At 36.3% G+C, this 18,227-nt stretch overlaps 1 protein-coding gene across 6 annotated transcripts in view; it reads right to left on the reverse strand.

Annotated features, from left to right (window-relative positions):
* The window catches only part of UTRN (utrophin), a 362,109-nt gene that overhangs the window by 58,847 nt on the left and 285,035 nt on the right, over nt 1-18,227 (reverse strand). For all 6 annotated transcript variants that reach the window (XM_050973004.1, XM_030235269.2, XM_018916973.3 and 3 more), the window contains 4 exons: nt 16,764-16,910; nt 15,342-15,420; nt 10,623-10,683; nt 308-369 (listed from right to left, as the gene is read on the reverse strand). In XM_050973004.1, the coding sequence (XP_050828961.1) occupies nt 308-369; nt 10,623-10,683; nt 15,342-15,420; nt 16,764-16,910 (349 nt within the window). The remainder of the gene's footprint in view (nt 1-307; nt 370-10,622; nt 10,684-15,341; nt 15,421-16,763; nt 16,911-18,227) is intronic.

An 18,227-nucleotide genomic window follows, 5' to 3' on the forward strand; every position in this document is an offset into this window, starting at 1 on the left:
TCCTTGCAAACCAGAGCCCTGGTTTAAACATGCAGAGAGCCTGTATCATTGGACAATTCCTTGTGAAGTTAAAAGAAAAAAACCCAAGGTACTGCATTAAAGCATACAGTCAGAGTATATGGCTCAGAATTAATATTGCCAAAATACAATACAATGACCAAGGCAGTAGGTTTTGGGCAAAGTGTTTCTCATCACAAAGCAGGAAATGCTTTTACACTTGGTTTATGAGAACTCAAACTTGGTCAGTATCCAAATGCTGCTTTTATTAATAGAATAAAAATCACAATGTTTTAATGAGTGCACTCACCTAAGGACTGGAAGAGATCAGTCATTTTAGGATGATCCCAACAAGTTGTCTGTGTCTCATGACTACAAAGGAACAAAGTAATTAAAGTTTCAGGAAACATACATATGCACTTTCAAAGAATGAAATCTTAAAGGTATTCTGATTTTCTGCAATTAAGTGGCAAGAAACTCCTCAGCTCTAATTAAGTGGTTTCTTGCCACTTAAATGCAGAAACCAGGAGTTTCTTGCCACTTAAATGCATGATCTGTACCACCCAGCTCCTTGATTTTATAATCACAAAGTTAGTCAGACAGCAGCCCACCCATATTTAACAATATTTACTTTTGATTTTAACTGTGACGGTAAGGGCTGGACTCTGACCCTACAGCTAAGAGGTACACTAATAAGGTAAAAGTACAAGGTAAAATTTCCTGTGCTTTAAAATTATAAATATAGTTGTAAAAAAATTTTAGAAATAAAAATCTTGAGATTTTATTTCAATCTTCACTGCATATCTGAGCACATGTATCAGAACACAGACAATGATGTAAAACTTTACCCCAACACTTATTTAACATGTAACATGATCATTTAGGTTGGAAAGGACCTTTAAGATCATGGAGTCCAATAGGAAATCTGATCACCAGTCACACAAAAAAAATCAATAAGTATCTTCATTTAGGGGACATGCTCTACTCTACTGTCCACAAAACAGAGATTCAATAGGCAAAATCCCTTAACCTACTGATTAGTGGTTTTGTTTCAATTTATTGGGGTTTCAAGAAGGCAGCCATAGGGGTCAAAATGTGTATTGTGTCAGGTCCACTGAATTCTCCAATTCCTTCTACAAGGCACACTTTACTTGTATTTACCAATACTATCTCCTGGAATGATTGCACATTCTTGTCTTACAAAGTATTTACATTTGAATTAGATTTGCAAGGTGATTAATCAGGGAGGTCATGTTAAAAGGATCATGGGATTCCCTTTAAAAGTTAATGACAATGAAATTATGCGATCTTAGCAAATTTAACAGTAATGCCCAGAGAACACTAAATATTTCACCTTTTCTTCTATTAAAAAAATATTACTGTGCACTTTTTTTTCCTGCATAGAGGGATACATAGTTGTAAATAATGACTTTAAAAAGGCCACTTTGGTATTAAATGTAGTGGTCTGTATCATCGTTTGCTCCAATAAATGGCTGTACCTCAGTGAGTGCACAGTAATTTACCAACAAGGTTTGCTTCTTAATTGAGAAACCAACCAAGAATGAACCCTTTTATGCTAGGTGGTACCAAAATATTGTATATAAAGTCCTTGCTCCAAAGTCCTTGTCCTGCACAGACAGGACACGTACCATAAGGGACGGCAAGCTCTTAACAAAGTGCTGAGGACCCTTTTGTGCTTGCATTAGCCTCAAACATACACCAGAGAAAGTACTTGAAATGGGTCTCTGTACATGGGACATGATCCTCATTTCACAGTCCTTTCCAGCTTTGAGTCTAGCCTAGGTATTCAGAGACAGCTTCTCCCTCTCATGCTTCACGCTCTGCCATGGATCTCATCTGTCTGTCTGGCATCATCACAACTTGGTGAAGGGTTTTTCATGGAAGTTCATCAGCAAAGTAGGTATTTCCTATTAATACAATAAGTAAAAATCTTCTTTTCCCTCTCTGTGATTACTCCCTAGTCACTGACTTAACATGACTACACTTAAACAAGAGAGATTTATACAATAATCAAGACTTCTATCAGACCTTGACTGACTCTAAAATACTATAGTAAACTCTCCTCAATTCAAAAGAAAACACCTAAATACATCTTTATATCTGAATACATCTTCCTGAATAGAAGCTTTTATTTGATTTCATGCTGATACCATTATCACATGAATTCCATTCATGTTTCAAATTTCCAATAAGGTGGTCAAGGCCTTGGTAATGCTAAACTCTAAAGCTAATGCATGCCAGTAAATCAGTGGGTTTGCACTTTTTAGAAAGACAATTCTAAAACAGCACTATGCTTATCTTTGTGCAGATAAGTAATTTCAAAAACAAGTTGATTGACAATACTTTTCCTGTAAAAGGCACACCAATAAAAACCAATAATGAAGCCAGCAACAAGAAAAAATGTATTTGGATGTTATGCTTTGCCATGGTAAAGGTCAGTGACGGTCAGCATTCTCAGCCTGGTGTAAAAGACTACAGTATATCAGAAAAAAGGACATATACAGCTTCAATAAATACTGAAGTAAACAGGAAATACAATATAATAGTTCATACTGCTCAATTTATTTAATAATCTCAAAGCTACTCTGGAAGCTGCCAAATGTCTGCATTATCACGTTAACAGCATGCCTTAAATATGTTGCCCATTTAAAATTGGTGACTAAATCCACTGCAAATGCCCACAGAAAGGAATACAATATGTGATCATTTTAATGAAGCTTTTTTTAAAGACACGGCTTTAACTCAAATTCTCTAAGAAGCCACTTTCAAAAGTCAAGCCCCAAAACAAAACAAAAAGCCCCAAACAACTGGTGATTTTACTGTTGACATTCTGAGTGAAAAAGGATTTCTTAGGATATTCTGAGAAAAATAAAGCCTTAACTAAAACATCTTCAATATTTTATGTTAAAAGTAAAGGTAGCTGGCAGTACTGTGACAGAAGCTGTAAATACACGTATATACAGAAATACATTTTCCTCTATTTTTAATGCTGAAATATCAACACAAACACTGCATGCAAATTACATGCAGTTCAGGTGAGTTAAATCCTGTTTACTGCCTTAGAAACTATGATGGCAAAATCAGCCATGATCATAGGGACTTTCCTGAATTGCAGCCATTATTTCCCAGTTCCCTGTTTTCTGGCATTCAACATATGGCTTCGCAAACAAATATATTTCTGAGTAGCGGGGTGCTGTGAAGATACTTCTGAGAGCTACAGCAGAAATGCAGAGATTATTTAGCTAAGTCCAGAGACCTTTTCTCTTTTTTCTTTATTTTTTTCTCTTAAAATTGTTAAAAATACAGAAGAAAAAAAACTTAAATGCTTGGATAAATCTTTGACTTTTTTTTTATTCCGCCTCTGGAAATATATTTCATTACGCATTTGCAATACTTAATTAGGATGTGGGTATAGTTAATTGCAATTTAGATTCTGGCTTGTAAGTAATTTATAAACCCATATGCAATGAATAAAAGCTGATTTTACTAATCAAACTTTATCCCTTAAATCAAGTTTCCAAGAATTAAGAGCAAACAACAGTTTCATTATTGAAATCCTATACTTTAAATACAGAGTTTCAGTACAGCTTTATCTGAAAGACTAAAATCACTTTAATAGTGAAAACATGCCATAAAAAATATGGGGTTTTTTTTCTATTTTGTGTTTACCTAACATGAAGTGGAAAAAGTGAATGAGAGATCAAAAACTTCTGTATCCTGCACTGTAATCTTGTTTCTCCATTTGATGCAGTAAATACCTGAACAACTAAATTTTCTCTTTATAGAAAAACACAGACCATTAAATTTATGCCTAATAAAATAATGACCATAAAATGTTTTTCTGTTTCTATTTTATTTGCAAAAGAAATTTGTGCCAGACTGCATAAAGAATGGACTTTTGAAACTTATCTCTCAGTTTCCTTCTACGCCACACAGAATTTGTGAGAAAAGAGGCCAAGTGAACATATCTGGTGCAACTGAAAAAAGGCAAGAGAGAATCCTTTCCAATTCCTTCAAGTCAGTACTGCCTGACAGCTGCTAAGTGACTACAGAGGGTGACTGTGCCAGCCCAATCCCAAACACCCAGGCAAGAAACCAGGGGTAACAGCCAAGCAGCTCCGTACAAGGATCCTGCAGAGAAGAGGAATGGGCTCAAGCGAATGAATCACCAGCTCAACAGTCTGTTCAGGTCAAGGGAGGCAGCAGCTGCACTTTCACAGGCAGTGCTGCTACCACCACCAAATATATTCCATGGCCTAGGTCGGCTTCTTTTAGGCACCAAAGCCAGACTTCTCCGGACAGAGCCATGGAAAAAACCACATAACTGAAAATTTAATAAGAGCGATAAAAAAATCATCTTCCTGAACTTCCAAAAGATTCAAACCAAGCACTTCGCCAAGAACAGAGAAACCTGCAGAGTGTTCTCTCTCTCTGTTACAACTACCATGGCACTTCTGTCCCAGGTCACAGTGATAACTGTGCAAGGAGCACCTTCTCTTGTAAGCACCCTGCTAATGTCAAGAACTACTTGTGGAGTGAGGTGATAGTAACTTTGAAGGTGAAGAACAGTTGGGCCCACCTTGCTTGATGGCACCAAAAAAAAAAAAAATTTTCAAGGTGTACAGGAGCCCAAGGTACAAGATTTCATTCTGTTCAGTGGGTGACATAAGGAGGGATTTCTGCTATTACAGAAGTGAGCTGCCCTATAGGGCATAACACAAGTGGCACAAACATATTACATCTTTCCTCATAGTTTAGTTAGGGAAGAATTGAAAGCATTTCACTGACAAGAGATTTTTTTGTTGTTGTTGCTCCTATCAAAAGTATGAGTTATTCTGAGCAAGATTCTTCTAAACCTCTTCTTATGCAAACTTATGGACCCAATATGAGTCACACAGCAAAACATGCATCCATGAATATATTACCCGACAAACCAGTGTAATTTAAAAAGTCTAAATGCATTTCTGTAAATTTCACTAACAAAAAACCACGATAACCATAAAATACTCCAAACTACAAATCACCCACATATTATCAAAGTGCTCTAAAGCTTACATGCCAAACATTTGCCCTTACAATCTACTTCTTATCCATTATGTTTGCTGGTAGCTTTCTAATTATAATTGGCAAAGATAATCCATTTAAAACACTTCCTGATTGTAAATAAAAAGCTGAGAAACAGTCAGCATGTCATTTAATTTATGCTCTAGAAAGAAAAGAACAGTCCTAGTGAAATGAATGGATTAAGTTCAACATCTCCAGGTGTTTCAAGGTGTTCATGGAGTTGTGAAAAAAAATCATTTGTTCATTTTCAGCTTTTTTTTGTACGAGAAATAAAACTATAAACAGGTTGTGGGTATTTTTTATAATTTCTTATCAGGGACAAGGCCTCTGTTGATAATCACTGGCAAACAGCACAAGAAACAGCACTCTGGCATGATGTTAAGTACATTTCTGTTCCTGTAGTCATTTGCATAAAACATCACCCAAAATCAGAATCTTTACTGATCACTAATGAAACAACAGCACTCAGAACTCTGACTTGGCTACATTTTCCAGATTTCAAATGGCATAACACCGCCACTTTATGTCAAGGTGTTTTGGCTAGATACTGCGTATTTTCCTTTCTTTCTTTTTTTTTAAAGCCCATTAGAAAATACTGTTTTGTGATGAAACGAGTAGGCATAATGCATCACAAGGGTATTGCACCTTAGAGGTTGGTAGAACCATTTATATGCAGATATTTTGAAATCACTCCAGAGAAATGTGCTACTGCATTTCTTTAATTGAAAATTAAGACAAGCACAGGAACTGGTAATTGAAGAAACTCTCAAACCTTCAAACTTGTCTTACCTCTTCCTGTAAATTAGATTTTTTTTCCTTCTAAGGGGAATACCCAACACTTATAAGAATGAGATTATGGATATAATTATAATAAGAAAAAAAAATTTCTGCTCCTTTACTTCTCCCCCTCTTCCTCATACAGGCATAAACCAAACATCAGCAAAGACTTTCTGAAGACTCTTAAAAAACGGAGAAGCAGAAAACATTTTATTCAAGTCCCCATAAAGCTGAACAAAATATAGGAGGTGATAAAATAGGGTTTCTAAGATGCTGGTGATGCCAGCCACTTTGCAGGATTACAGAAAAGGCAAGGCAACTATGGCGCTTGATATCGATCAATTTAATGGTTGCAACAAGAAATTGCTCTCCCTATGTAATGCCCTGCAAGAGATTAAACTCACTGCAACCTCTTCTGTATTGCCCTTTTGTTTCTTCTGCACAGCACAAATATCTAATAATTTATGGCATTGAAAGGTACATGGCCAAAGAACACTTAAATTATAGTTAAAAGAAAAACAGTGAGAAATGCTAAGGTAATTATGCTTTCTGCATATTCATCATGTTTCCCTCGTGGATGTTTAATGATCATGGTGTTTAATTTATTATTCTATTTCTTTTTAGAATATATTTTATTGAAATGCTATGTAATATAGGCTTTCTTTTTTTAGATTTACTGTTACAAAGGTCAAGGATGTCTTATTTGTATGATCCAAATAATTATAAAAGAACAACAGAAATTTTTCCCTATTAAATCTCAAATCTTTACCAACCAACCTATGAAAAATGTATTCAATGGCAAGTTTGCCAAACCTTTTGCCCAAACCTCTCACTTTTATTACATAAAGTGCACTGGTAAATACTGTGCCTTCTGTGTTGCATTCCCTTCCATATGCTTATTAGTTCAATTTAAAAAGTATGAAAGACTATGCTTTTTTTTTGCAGCAGCAGTTTTTCATTGAATTTTACTTTGTCTACAGACTACAGAAATAAAAATATTCTATAATTGGTATTAAGAAAAAAAAATCAAACAGGAGGCAAAAAGGCCTAAATTAAAATTACATCCACAGAAGCAGCAACATTTCACAAATCTGGCTTAGACAGTAAGACAATCAAGAGAAGAAAAGTGACAGGGTAGATCATGTGTGTAAGTTCAGTTCAAATATCCACCATAGCCCAGGAAACACACACCTTGATAAACCTGGGCCAAATGAATTACAAATCCTTCTTCCAGCTAAGAAGCATGGTTGATTCTTTCCAAAACACCCCAAACCAGACAGCCTCTGTCTGAATTATAGGGCAGAGGAGGTTGTACCCTGGCTTTTTGATTGTTCCTATGCCTCATTACCTGATTAAACACAACCCCAGAAAGGGCAGATTGTGCCAACCATTAGCAAATGGGGTGGGAGAACAAACTGGACTCCAAAGTCACCACACCAAAGACCTTCCACTGAGCCACTTCTCTAAAACCAGGTAAATGCAAGCTACCTCTGGTGTCAGGAAACAAAGAGTTTCTTACCTAAAAATACAGACATCTTGTATCAGTTTGACACTCTCCTTACAGATTAATTGCTACCTAAAGTACTTTCTCCTGTCTTCTCAGGTGCAGTTCCCTAATATTTTTAAACAACATTCAGTGTAGCAATAAAACTGAGACTGCAGTTGGTTTTTTTCTTATTTTTCCCAAACACTCAAAACAGGTACAGCTACATCATCATCTGCAGCTATGTGACTTTCAGAATATTTAACATTTCTCATTCAAGGACACAGACAAAAAGCTATCAAAATGAAGTAGAGATATAAATTCATGGTTGTCTAAAAAAAGTGTTCTTATTCAGAATTTAAGTATCCTGATTTCAATTAGCATTTATTTCCCTTTCAAAATTAGTTTTTAAAATTTCTCATTTTTCAGCCACCAATCACTGGATCATACTTTTATTATTCTTGTTCTGGTATACCATAAAATGAACAACTGGCATCTTAAATCTTCCCTCTGAAGATAGAACTCTTCTTGTAAATACAGTCAGTTGCTCTCAAATGATAAAGGTTTTGAGACTTATTGCAGCTGTTCCTTCTACTCATGCTGTGCTTTACATCAAAGGCAACTCATTGAAATGTGTAAATATAATGAAAAAAAAACAAATTAAATCAGTTTCTCCCTTTTTCCTAGTTTTTTTTTTTCTATATTAAAAAAAAATCACTAAATCTTACTGACTGTTCTCTTGAATTGTCTTACTCCATGTAATCATTCCAAACTAGCAAGTTTTTTGTGTCAGTATTGTTTTTCTCTCTTCTTTTAACTGTGTCTGAAATTAGGCAACAGACAAAGATTTCAAAGGGTATTTAAACCCAAGAGTACTCTCCAGCCTCATCATAACAAAGCAAATGAAGTTCAGAATCAGCTATTTTCTCCTTTATCTTCCACAATTCTCTTATTTATCTGGATGCTGCTGAAAACAATGATGTTTAGATCAGTAAGAAATAAAAAAATCTAGGAAACTGCCAAGGCAGTCTGCTTTCCAGGCTGTGAAGCTAAAGAAACCCTCAAGTTCTTTCAAAAAAGCAAATCCTACTAGTTACACGTACCAAGAATCAAGACATTGCTTTGGCAGCATATATCACGTTGGAAGTAGGGAAAGCAGGAATTACTAGAAAAGTCTTATTTGAGATGCAATAGTTAATTCTCTTGACTCCATTAAAGCCATCCTGAAAATAATGGTCTCTACCTCTATAAAGTCCTTGACTCTCAAAGAACTTGCCCTACACTTCTGCACCCCTACCAAACCTCCTGTGAAAGACCATCAAAAACAATTTCTAAGAGATGCTGGGTTTTGTTTCTGAGCCCCAACTGGCTTCATTCCACAATCAAGCTCTAGGGCCACCAGCTCACCAGCTATGGTAGCAAGGCCTGTCCCAGGGAATACTTTGCCACCAACTGGTGTGCTTGAAGGACTGTACCTAGTGTACATATTGGACAGGTTGTCTTCTGAACCAGTAATGAAAAAAAAAGAAAAAAAATATTTCTCAAAAACAGAACTTTTGCTGAGCTAGGGTAAGAGAGAGCCTCAGAAACTCAGGAGAATGTATTAGATAAGAAAAAAAAAATATACAATTGAAATATTCAAGTTTGAAATCTTCCCTTCCTCAGCACAGATCAGAAGGTATCTCTTAGTTCGTTCCATCTGTTCCTATCTCTGATCCCCAGCTCTGAATGAACTGGTGAGCTCCACAGAACCCTCTGAGGCCAGCTCATGCCCCCAACTCCAGCTACTGACTCTAAGGTAGAACAGGAACATAAATCTTTCAATGTCCACTAAGGACATACCCACAAGAAAAAACAACAGGTTTAGGGCAGTTTTCCTCTTGCTTTCTGTAATTTGCCACTTTAGCATTTTCCTTGAATTACTGCTGCAGGTGTGATCATTCTAACAGCACTTCTGCCTGAGTGTGAGCAGAGAAATGTGCCTCCACATCCAACTTCTGCCCTCCTCTTCCATTGGGAGGGAGGCAGCAACCTCTTCTCTAGCATGCCACGGTTTTTGCTGCTTCTTGCAAAACTTCCGAGCAGAAGCACAAATGTCTTTATAGAGAATTCAAGGATGTTCTTAGCTGGTTTTTTCTCTTTCTGGTTACCTACTCAGACCCTTTAAAGAAATTAATCTTCATGACAGTTTAAAAACAACTGTCACATCTCAAGAATGCTAACAGGTTTGATCGACAGATTTATTGCTGCCTGCTTTTCAAAGCTCTCAAGTACTTGTAAATTGCTTGAAGCACAAAATGTGGCTCTCAGAGTTATGAGCAATATGCAGTAGTAAAATATCCTCATGTTCTTTTAAAATGAACTGTCTTCAGGTCCATTTCACCGTCATCCTACAGGCTTAAAAACCCTACTCTTTTCTCAAACCCTAACTGATAACATTTGAAACACAGATTTCCTTCAGCCTAAAATGGACGACTCTGGGTCTTGCTTATACACTGTACCTTCTTAAAGTTTCATTTACCTTTTTAGTAAAGACCTATACTCCTCTGAAAGCTGCAATATTTGACCTTAAAAGTACAGGCAAACAAAATAAACACTGGTAGAGTGTTTAAGAAAAGCAAAGTTAGCGATTGCTCTTTGTAGAACACCTCAAGATCTCCACACCTCCCCGACTTAGGTATTCTTTATCATTTTCAAAATAAATATCTTAACCACTCCTCTTGGTAATCAAGGCATTTGTAAAATTTTTGTAAATATTTACGTCTGAGTAAAATTTACCTTAATATCAATTAGTAAAAAAACTACCATAAAGTAATGAAGATGACAAAAGACATGTCTCTTTACAAAGGAATTTTGCACAAAATGATGAATGGGCTCAATAGATATCAGTCACCACTGTCCTGCTCTAGGTTATGAACTTTGTGATTATAAATACATTATTTATTCTGTTTTTTCCCCTCTACAGTTTATACTCTGAATGAGCCACACATGCAAGAACAAGTCCAGTTTGAACACTGAGAGGGTATTACACTGGAGTGCCTCTGCTGTTTCTTATGTGAGTGAGGTTCTTAATTAGGGTTTGTCAGTGACTTGTTTTCATATATTTCTAAATTATGCAGCACACAAAGCAATAAACATTATAGTATGGGCAGCATAACACTACATAGAGAAAATCTCAATAGCATTTCTGGCAACTACTTAATACCTATGTTTTTCTCCTAGGTTATGGTGATAGGATTCTCTGTTATAATTAAGAAAAATAGAATCAAGGCAAACTTACTTGATATAATAGGGCACTTTGTTATGTGAAACAGATCTCTGCCATGGAAACTGTACTGAGGCTGAGGAAAGAAAGAAAAGGTTGTTATTAGAAAGCACCTGTCATACTAAAAAATCTAAATATCTTTTATTTATTTTACAGTTAATATGATTGTAATAAATTAAATGGAAACAATTAATATTTCCCAGACTACTTTCAATAATTAGAAAAGCAGCAGAAGAAAATTACGGCAATCTATCATGATGATTACAGGCATCTATTTGATGTCATGCTGGAAATAAAACAAATGTGATGATTCTACTTCAAAGGATGATAAATTCTGAGCAAGCAAACTACCCATTTAGGGAAACTGCAGACACTTGTTTTCCTACCTCTATATGATTATTATCAGTTTATAATTTTAAAATAATGATTCCACTAGTATAAACAGTGCTCTGCAACAGAACAACAAGAAGAAATAGAAACCTTGTTTTTGTTAGTTCCAACCCTTAGTTCCCATTTGCAACTCAAATTAATATTGATTAACACCGTATGGCCAAGAAAAAAAAACAATTAAAACTTGTCTTTGCACTCCTTGACAAAGGACTGCAATCTTTGCAGAATTTATGCAAATCAGATATCATCCACAATATCAGGAAGGTTTCTGCACACTGAGTCAAAAAAGGCATGAAGTCATACATGACACTGCAACTCTGCTGACCTAAAGATTCCAGGAGATAAAAGGTAAAAAGTGTTCAGGCCAACAAGACTGTTGATGCTCAACTTAAAAATAGCTATTTACTGAAGAGTCATAGGTACACATATCAGAAATCACCAGACTAGTGCCTGGGTGCTTAGGGTTCCAGCATGAAAAAAAACTCCTTGCACGAGATTCCCTGTGGAAGCAGAGATGGAAAGAACAGGCAGGAACAAGGGACCACCACAATGGGATGAATTTACACTGCACACACACGGCAGCGCTTCCGACACAGCGCGCCTGCTCCCGGGTCCTAAGAGCCCCCATTTAGAGCCTGGGTAAAATGAGACACAGCTTTGATCCACACTGGATCTCAAGTAATTAAACTCAATTAATGTATTTTTCTGCAGGCTTGGCCCACTTTAGGATTCATCCCTCTCTGGGAAAAAAAAAAAATCCACTTGAAAGTAACTCTCTCCTTTTCCCTCAGGACCCCTCTAAACTGCAGTGAAGTCTTACAAGCTGTAAAAGCCCCACAGGCTCTTGCAGCTACACAGAGCTAGGTCTTGCCCTGCTACCAGCTGGCTGGTGCCCAAGGCTTTCATGGCTGTGACCTCTTCCTAAACCACACAAAATACAATGGTTTATAATTTAAAAATATTCATGTACTGAAAGACAGATTAACTGGGAATAATATTTGGGCAAGTACAGAAATAAAGCAAACCACTTTCTTTACTGGAAAAAACAAGAGAAAATTCTTTATTTGAAGAAGGTAACATTAGCAATAAAGACATAGGTAATGAAAAAACATAGTAAAGGCTAAATGCTCAAACAGATGTAGCTAACTAAAAAATAATCCTTAGGCCTTCATAAATCTGAGGAAAAAAAAAAGTAAAATCAACCTGATAGGTGAAAGGGGCCATCAGCTTTAGAGTTTCATTCTCTAATGTTGCAATTTGGCACCTATGGTGGCTCCTGTTCTAGTATGTGAATTATATCAGCTAAGTAAGAATTTGCCTTACTACAATTTACTTGCTATGACAGATATAGATATTCTACACTGACATAAATATGAAGTAAGCAATGCAATCAATTAAATTTCTAATTATTATGGAACAAGTAATATTTTATTTATTTGGGAACAACCTTTGTAAAACATTGCCAGCTCTCTGCTGCATGAAAGTCTGGAAAATTGAGATTACCATTCTCTCTTAAAAATCACTGATGAAAACTGATGGTAGTAGTTCTCAACTTGGCATTCACTAGCAGGCCTGCAGATATTAGTATGGCTGAGATGCTTTGAGCAGGTCACTGGAGACATAAGCTATTTGTTAGGGAACATGTGAAGCCAGTGCTCTGTGGATGTTCATGGATTTGTCTTGGAAAGCATACAAGAGATGTAACAGAGGGTAGTGGATCGTCAGCCAGAGATTGTAGATTGCTGTGGCCTACTAATGCAGCTTAACCTCAGACTCCTAACACAGAGCATTTTATGAAGGGCTAATATATTGTTTGGTAATCTTTAAAAAGACTTTGAGGTCCTTTCATAGTGATGGTCTGCATGAACCCCTGCAGTTGGTGTTCCAAAAAGTCCAACAGTAGTATCGAATGCTGCACTGTATTGTTTTAGTACAGAAACATTTCTAGCCACTGCAGAGATGAAATCACTGGACTAACAGGGGTGGAACCAGGGTGCTGGATAATCTTATCTAGGCTGCCTTTCTCATAGAAGGTTGGCCTACATGATCTTTTGAGGTCAGTCCCTTTCACACAGGACTACTCCATCATTCTATGAACCTGATGAACAGGCAGAAATAGGTGTCTTGCTAGCAAAAATTCCTGATTAAATGATAACTGGGGTCTAGTCAGTTGAAAATGGTGTGATGACAAGTTATGGTTCCTTCTTAGTATTTGAAGGAAGTGTAACAGCTGAGGTAAACTGAAAATAGCTGCTGTCAGATAAGAACAAAACCTGCCCTCTACTTCAGAAGAGCAACTTTGGAAATGAAGATTTGCAGAAGACATACATATATAATCAATCTCAGACTTAGAAGTTTCAGATTGTCCTATTCAGACTATAACTCTGTTCCTCACAGCTAGAAGTCACTTATTGCTGCTAAAAAGGTTTGAAATTTTTGATTTAGAATACAGAGTCTTTCAACCTGTCAGGATAAAGCCTTCAACTTTTCAGAATTATTATTATTTTTTTCTATTATTATTTTACTTCTAAATTTAGTGTCCCTTACTTACATTTACCAGACATTATATAAAGTTGGAGGTATAATTTCTTTAACTCTGTCTTCCTAAAGCTCTAGAATATGTTTGGTTGGTTTTTTTCTTGTTGGTGGTTTTTTTAAGACACTTTAGCTGTAGTTGGTGTGGGGAAAGACGTTGTTTCTAACAAATGGTTTAAATGAATAACTATGTATTATTTGTTTTTCTAAAACTGTGTTACTTAGCTGTAATTCTTTGTGGTATCTACCAACATGGAAACCATCCTGGAAACTTCCCCTTTTTTACTTTGGTATTTAACAACCTGAATGTCTCTTTAAGCCTGAAGAATATTCCCTAAACACGGCTGAGGAACGCTGATAAGGCACTGCATAGTCTCTGTGGACATAATTCTATGAATGTTTTAACCAGCAACAAAGCCAGTTCACCACTCAGACTCGTGAACACGGTGTTTTATTGTGCATGTTGTAAGCCAATTCAAGGAAACAATCCAGGCCAAGACAAACAAAACCAGCAAACCTTTCCTGGCAAGATTTACATGTGGACTCTTCCACTGATTCTCCCTCAACTAGAAGAAGAGAGCTAGATTCTGAGAAACAACTTTTACATTGCTTCCTAATCTGTTTTATTTACAGAGACTAGACTGACTAATCTTACAAACAGTTCATCTGGCACTCTTCAGCAATGCCAAAGATCTGTAATCTTTCTAACATGGTATTACATAGATGGCCTGATCAGGTTACAAGTTTGAGACAAGAGCTACGAAACCACTGTGTCAACAGTATGCAATATTTCTAATAAGGCTTTAAAAAATAAATAAATCCTATACTTTTAAAGTTGTTTGTTTGTTCTGTACATTTTAAAAAAGGATAAAATGGCTCCAGGAATTGCTGGTTTGCATAACAGCTGTAATATTTTATATACACTGTGCTTGGTTTACTGAAAAACCAACTGTCAATTCAAAATAAGAATATGGTTGTAACATAAGTAAAAAAAAAATCAAGATTTATTTAGTGATTTAAATTATATTATCTATACACTGACATATACTACTTCAAAATCTCTGGGAAAGGTCGGCTCATTTTTAGGTTGACTTCTCAACTCTTGCAATATTGTTATCTTTTTTATAGAAGCAATCAGTTAAAAACTGGAGAGGGTTAACTGGGTTAAAATTCTTTCTCATTAGCTCTGATGAGGGCAGGTAGGCTGGAACATCAGGAAACCAACATGGACCTCGATACCAAAACCTATCTATGCACAACAATTATATCAATTCAGCTTTTGCCCTCTTAGTAGATGTGAGATTATTGGCTTACACCTCTAAAGTTAAATAAAAAGTTGCAAGGATAGGTCCTGAGGAAGCAATGCATGTTTGCTTTATCCAGCCCTTTACTTGAAGTTCCAGGAATGTATGACACAGAGCCTTTAAAGAAAAAGAAAAACAAAGAGAGCTCTTTGTGCCATCCCAGCAAGTGCGGAAGCAAAAGAAAATGGAAGAAAGAGTTGGCAAAGGATGAAAAGATGTGGTCACAAACATGCAAAGATTCTGGAACAGTCACTGGTCAGATATTTCAGAGAGGACAAAGAATAAAGCAATGAGAGCACACTCATCTCAGAAAGACAGAGTGGGAAGCCCACTAGTCAAATGTCAATGAAGTTATGAAGATGAAACACCCCTACAAAAACAAGGAGACAGATAATATCATGGAAGAGGAACTTCCTCAAGCCATAGGAAAACATGGAGTAAAGATCAGCCAGCATTTGAGAAAGCCATCATATCTTACATGCATCTATTAATTCAAGAAACTTACTGGAAAGAAAATGCTGTGATGCAGGACCAAAATCTCGGTGTGCCTCCTGTAATTGTTTAAGGCGATCCTCTACAGACACCTACATATAAACACATACACTCAAAATCTACATTTCAACAACAAGGTCATGGTAAGAAAATCACTTGTTTACATTTCTTCTAATGAAATCAATTTGTTTGTGTGTCACAGCAATTATTTGACATCCACCTATTTAAGATAACATATTTTTCTTTCATTGGCTTAATGAGAATCATGTTTCTATTTTGCAGTGTTCTGGTGTGAGAACTGTAGATCAATAACAACAGTAGTTTCATGGTGACTACAGCCAGCTGCTGAAATTTCTGACCTCCTCCCAACCGTTCTGTTGTCCAAAATCCTACAGTCAGCAGGTCTCAGTTTGATTGCATTGATCTCATGCTGCCTTTCCAGCACAGAACCACTTTGGAAGACAGTGTTTCACCAGCTGACATGATATCCCTTAGTCTAATTGAAACTTCAGTAGCAGTACTTTGGCTGCTTAGTTAACTAAATTTAAGAGGACACACACAATACCCCCCCCCACCAAAAAAAAAAAAAAACAACCAAAACCAACAAACAAAATAAGAAAAGAAACCCCACTACCAAATTATATTAGGAAAGGAAGGTCTAATATGACACAATAACAGCTTTGACTCTCAGGAGTGACTCATTCAAAACTACTGGCCAACCAACTGGTGCCTAGGTGCTGAAAATTCATCCCCACCACCCTCACTAGAGATGTGATAAGTATTTCCTACAAAAAAGAACACAAAAAAAGGAGAAACTTCATAAATTCAAAATTGAACTTTAGCTGATGTAAGAAACTTCACTAAATCATTCACTGTGAAAATAAGTATGAGTTTCAGCTGTAATCAGACACATGGATTTACCTTTCTCAGACCATTTAACCATAACTAAGCAATATGAATCTCTAAGCATACTCTCTTCTTCTTTTTATGCTACATTGCTATAGCATATATCTTGTTATAGCTCTTCTAATACTTAGATCACTTTAAGTGAAATTTCCTACAGAAACTGAGCACTCAAAGACACAATAAAACAGCTTTCACACAAGCTGGAAACACAACAGAAATTTTTACACCAGTTTTTGGGGACACAGATTTATGCAGTAAAATCTACTGCTACAAGACACACAAAAACCCATATTTCCCCAGAATTTAATGCAGTTTCCTGTTCGAATAAACTGCTGAAATAGATTGAAATGAAAAGCTTTTGGCCAAGCTACAGCAGGAAGGGCAGCTCCTTTTGTTGCATTGGTACTAACAGAATAACACCTTAGTGACAGAAGTAATGAACAAATGGTAATAAGTGAATGTTTTAAGAAAACAGAGGAGAGTGAGAACTATCCCTCCCCACACCTATTGTACATGATCAGAAGAATACCTGTAAAAGTTTCCACCGCATATTAAGATCATCCAGTTGACGAGACATCTTTAAAGATGGATAAAGGTCAAGTGGAGACAGCTGGCTGGACAAATCATTCACTGTTTTAACCTTTAAGTTGATGGGAGCAATTTCTTCTCTAAAAGCCTAGAAGGGTAAGAAACACTTATGTTCAGTTGACATCTGAGCAGCACAAAAGTGTAAACTCCACATGGTGCTGACCTGCCCAATGTGGCAGTTTATGCTAAACAACTGCACACAAGTCAGTTCTCAGCAAAGAAAGTTCACTTACTTCAATATTCTTGCTATATCGCTCATTTCCACCTTTAAGGAAAAACACTGTGAAACTTACTGAAATGCCCATAAGCAAATTGCACCCCTAAAAGAATTTATTTTATTGTTTTTTTGTGGTGCTGTATGGCTTTAGAGCTCTTTGCAAAAGGAAATACATAATGCTATATTAGCAGCTTTAGCAGCATAGGGCCTGCCAACTTGTTCTTAAGAAAACACATTGTTCAGTAGCTATAGTTTTCAAGTATTAAGCAGCTGACAAAAATTCAATTTAAAAACTATTATTGAACTAGCTAAGCATGAAGGAATGTATCTTCTAAGGAAAAGGAGTACAATGTTTTACCTGATTAGAACCAGAGAGTAAAGCTATTGCAATGACTAAAAATAAGTAAAAGGTTTATTGAATCAAATCGAACTAAATACAGTCTTAAGACAAAATTGATGCAGGTTTAGTTACAGTTTAAAAAATGTTTCAAATTTCTTGCTCACTGTGAGCAGTTAAGCACTCAATCCTGTAAACAGCTTGATTAAACATCATTAAACGAGCCCAAAACAGCTGTAAAGGAAGTATTTTCTTTGGACAATTTATTTATCTCCCTTCAATAATCACTCTCATTAGGCCAAGGAACAGAAAGAACACACTGTTAAGAAAGAAACACTGGGTTTCTGGACAGCCAGTAGGCCCCTATTGCTTCAGCAAATGTTACAGTTTTTCCACAGCAATGAAAATCTGAAAGATTTTGCTTTCATCTACTTTACAGAAAAAGTCATTAAGCTATGACAAATCACTTCTTAGCATGAGAACAAGGAGCTATTTAGCATTAGCATCTTATTTCTTGCTTTAGCATCTACATTAAAATATAAAAGAAGAAGGAAGAGATTCATTACTCTTTTCAAATCAACAGCAGTCTGGATATTAACTCACCTTTGACTGCCTTGGTTTTAAAATTTCAGTTCCATTAATCTTGAAAGTAACAATATAATTTGGAGAATGAGGATGCTTACATTGCTACATGTGAAATAATGTAGCCCAGTGAATTCACAGATACTGTATACACAGAGAGAATATCTACAGAAACCAGGTTGCAGCCCATTTAATTCTTCTAACACCAGCATCCTATGCTGAAGACATGGATGGTCAGGTACACAACCCCAGGGTCTTCTAATGCTTTG

The sequence above is a fragment of the Serinus canaria genome, chromosome 3, assembly GCF_022539315.1.
Source record: "Serinus canaria isolate serCan28SL12 chromosome 3, serCan2020, whole genome shotgun sequence".
NCBI lineage: Eukaryota > Metazoa > Chordata > Aves > Passeriformes > Fringillidae > Serinus > Serinus canaria.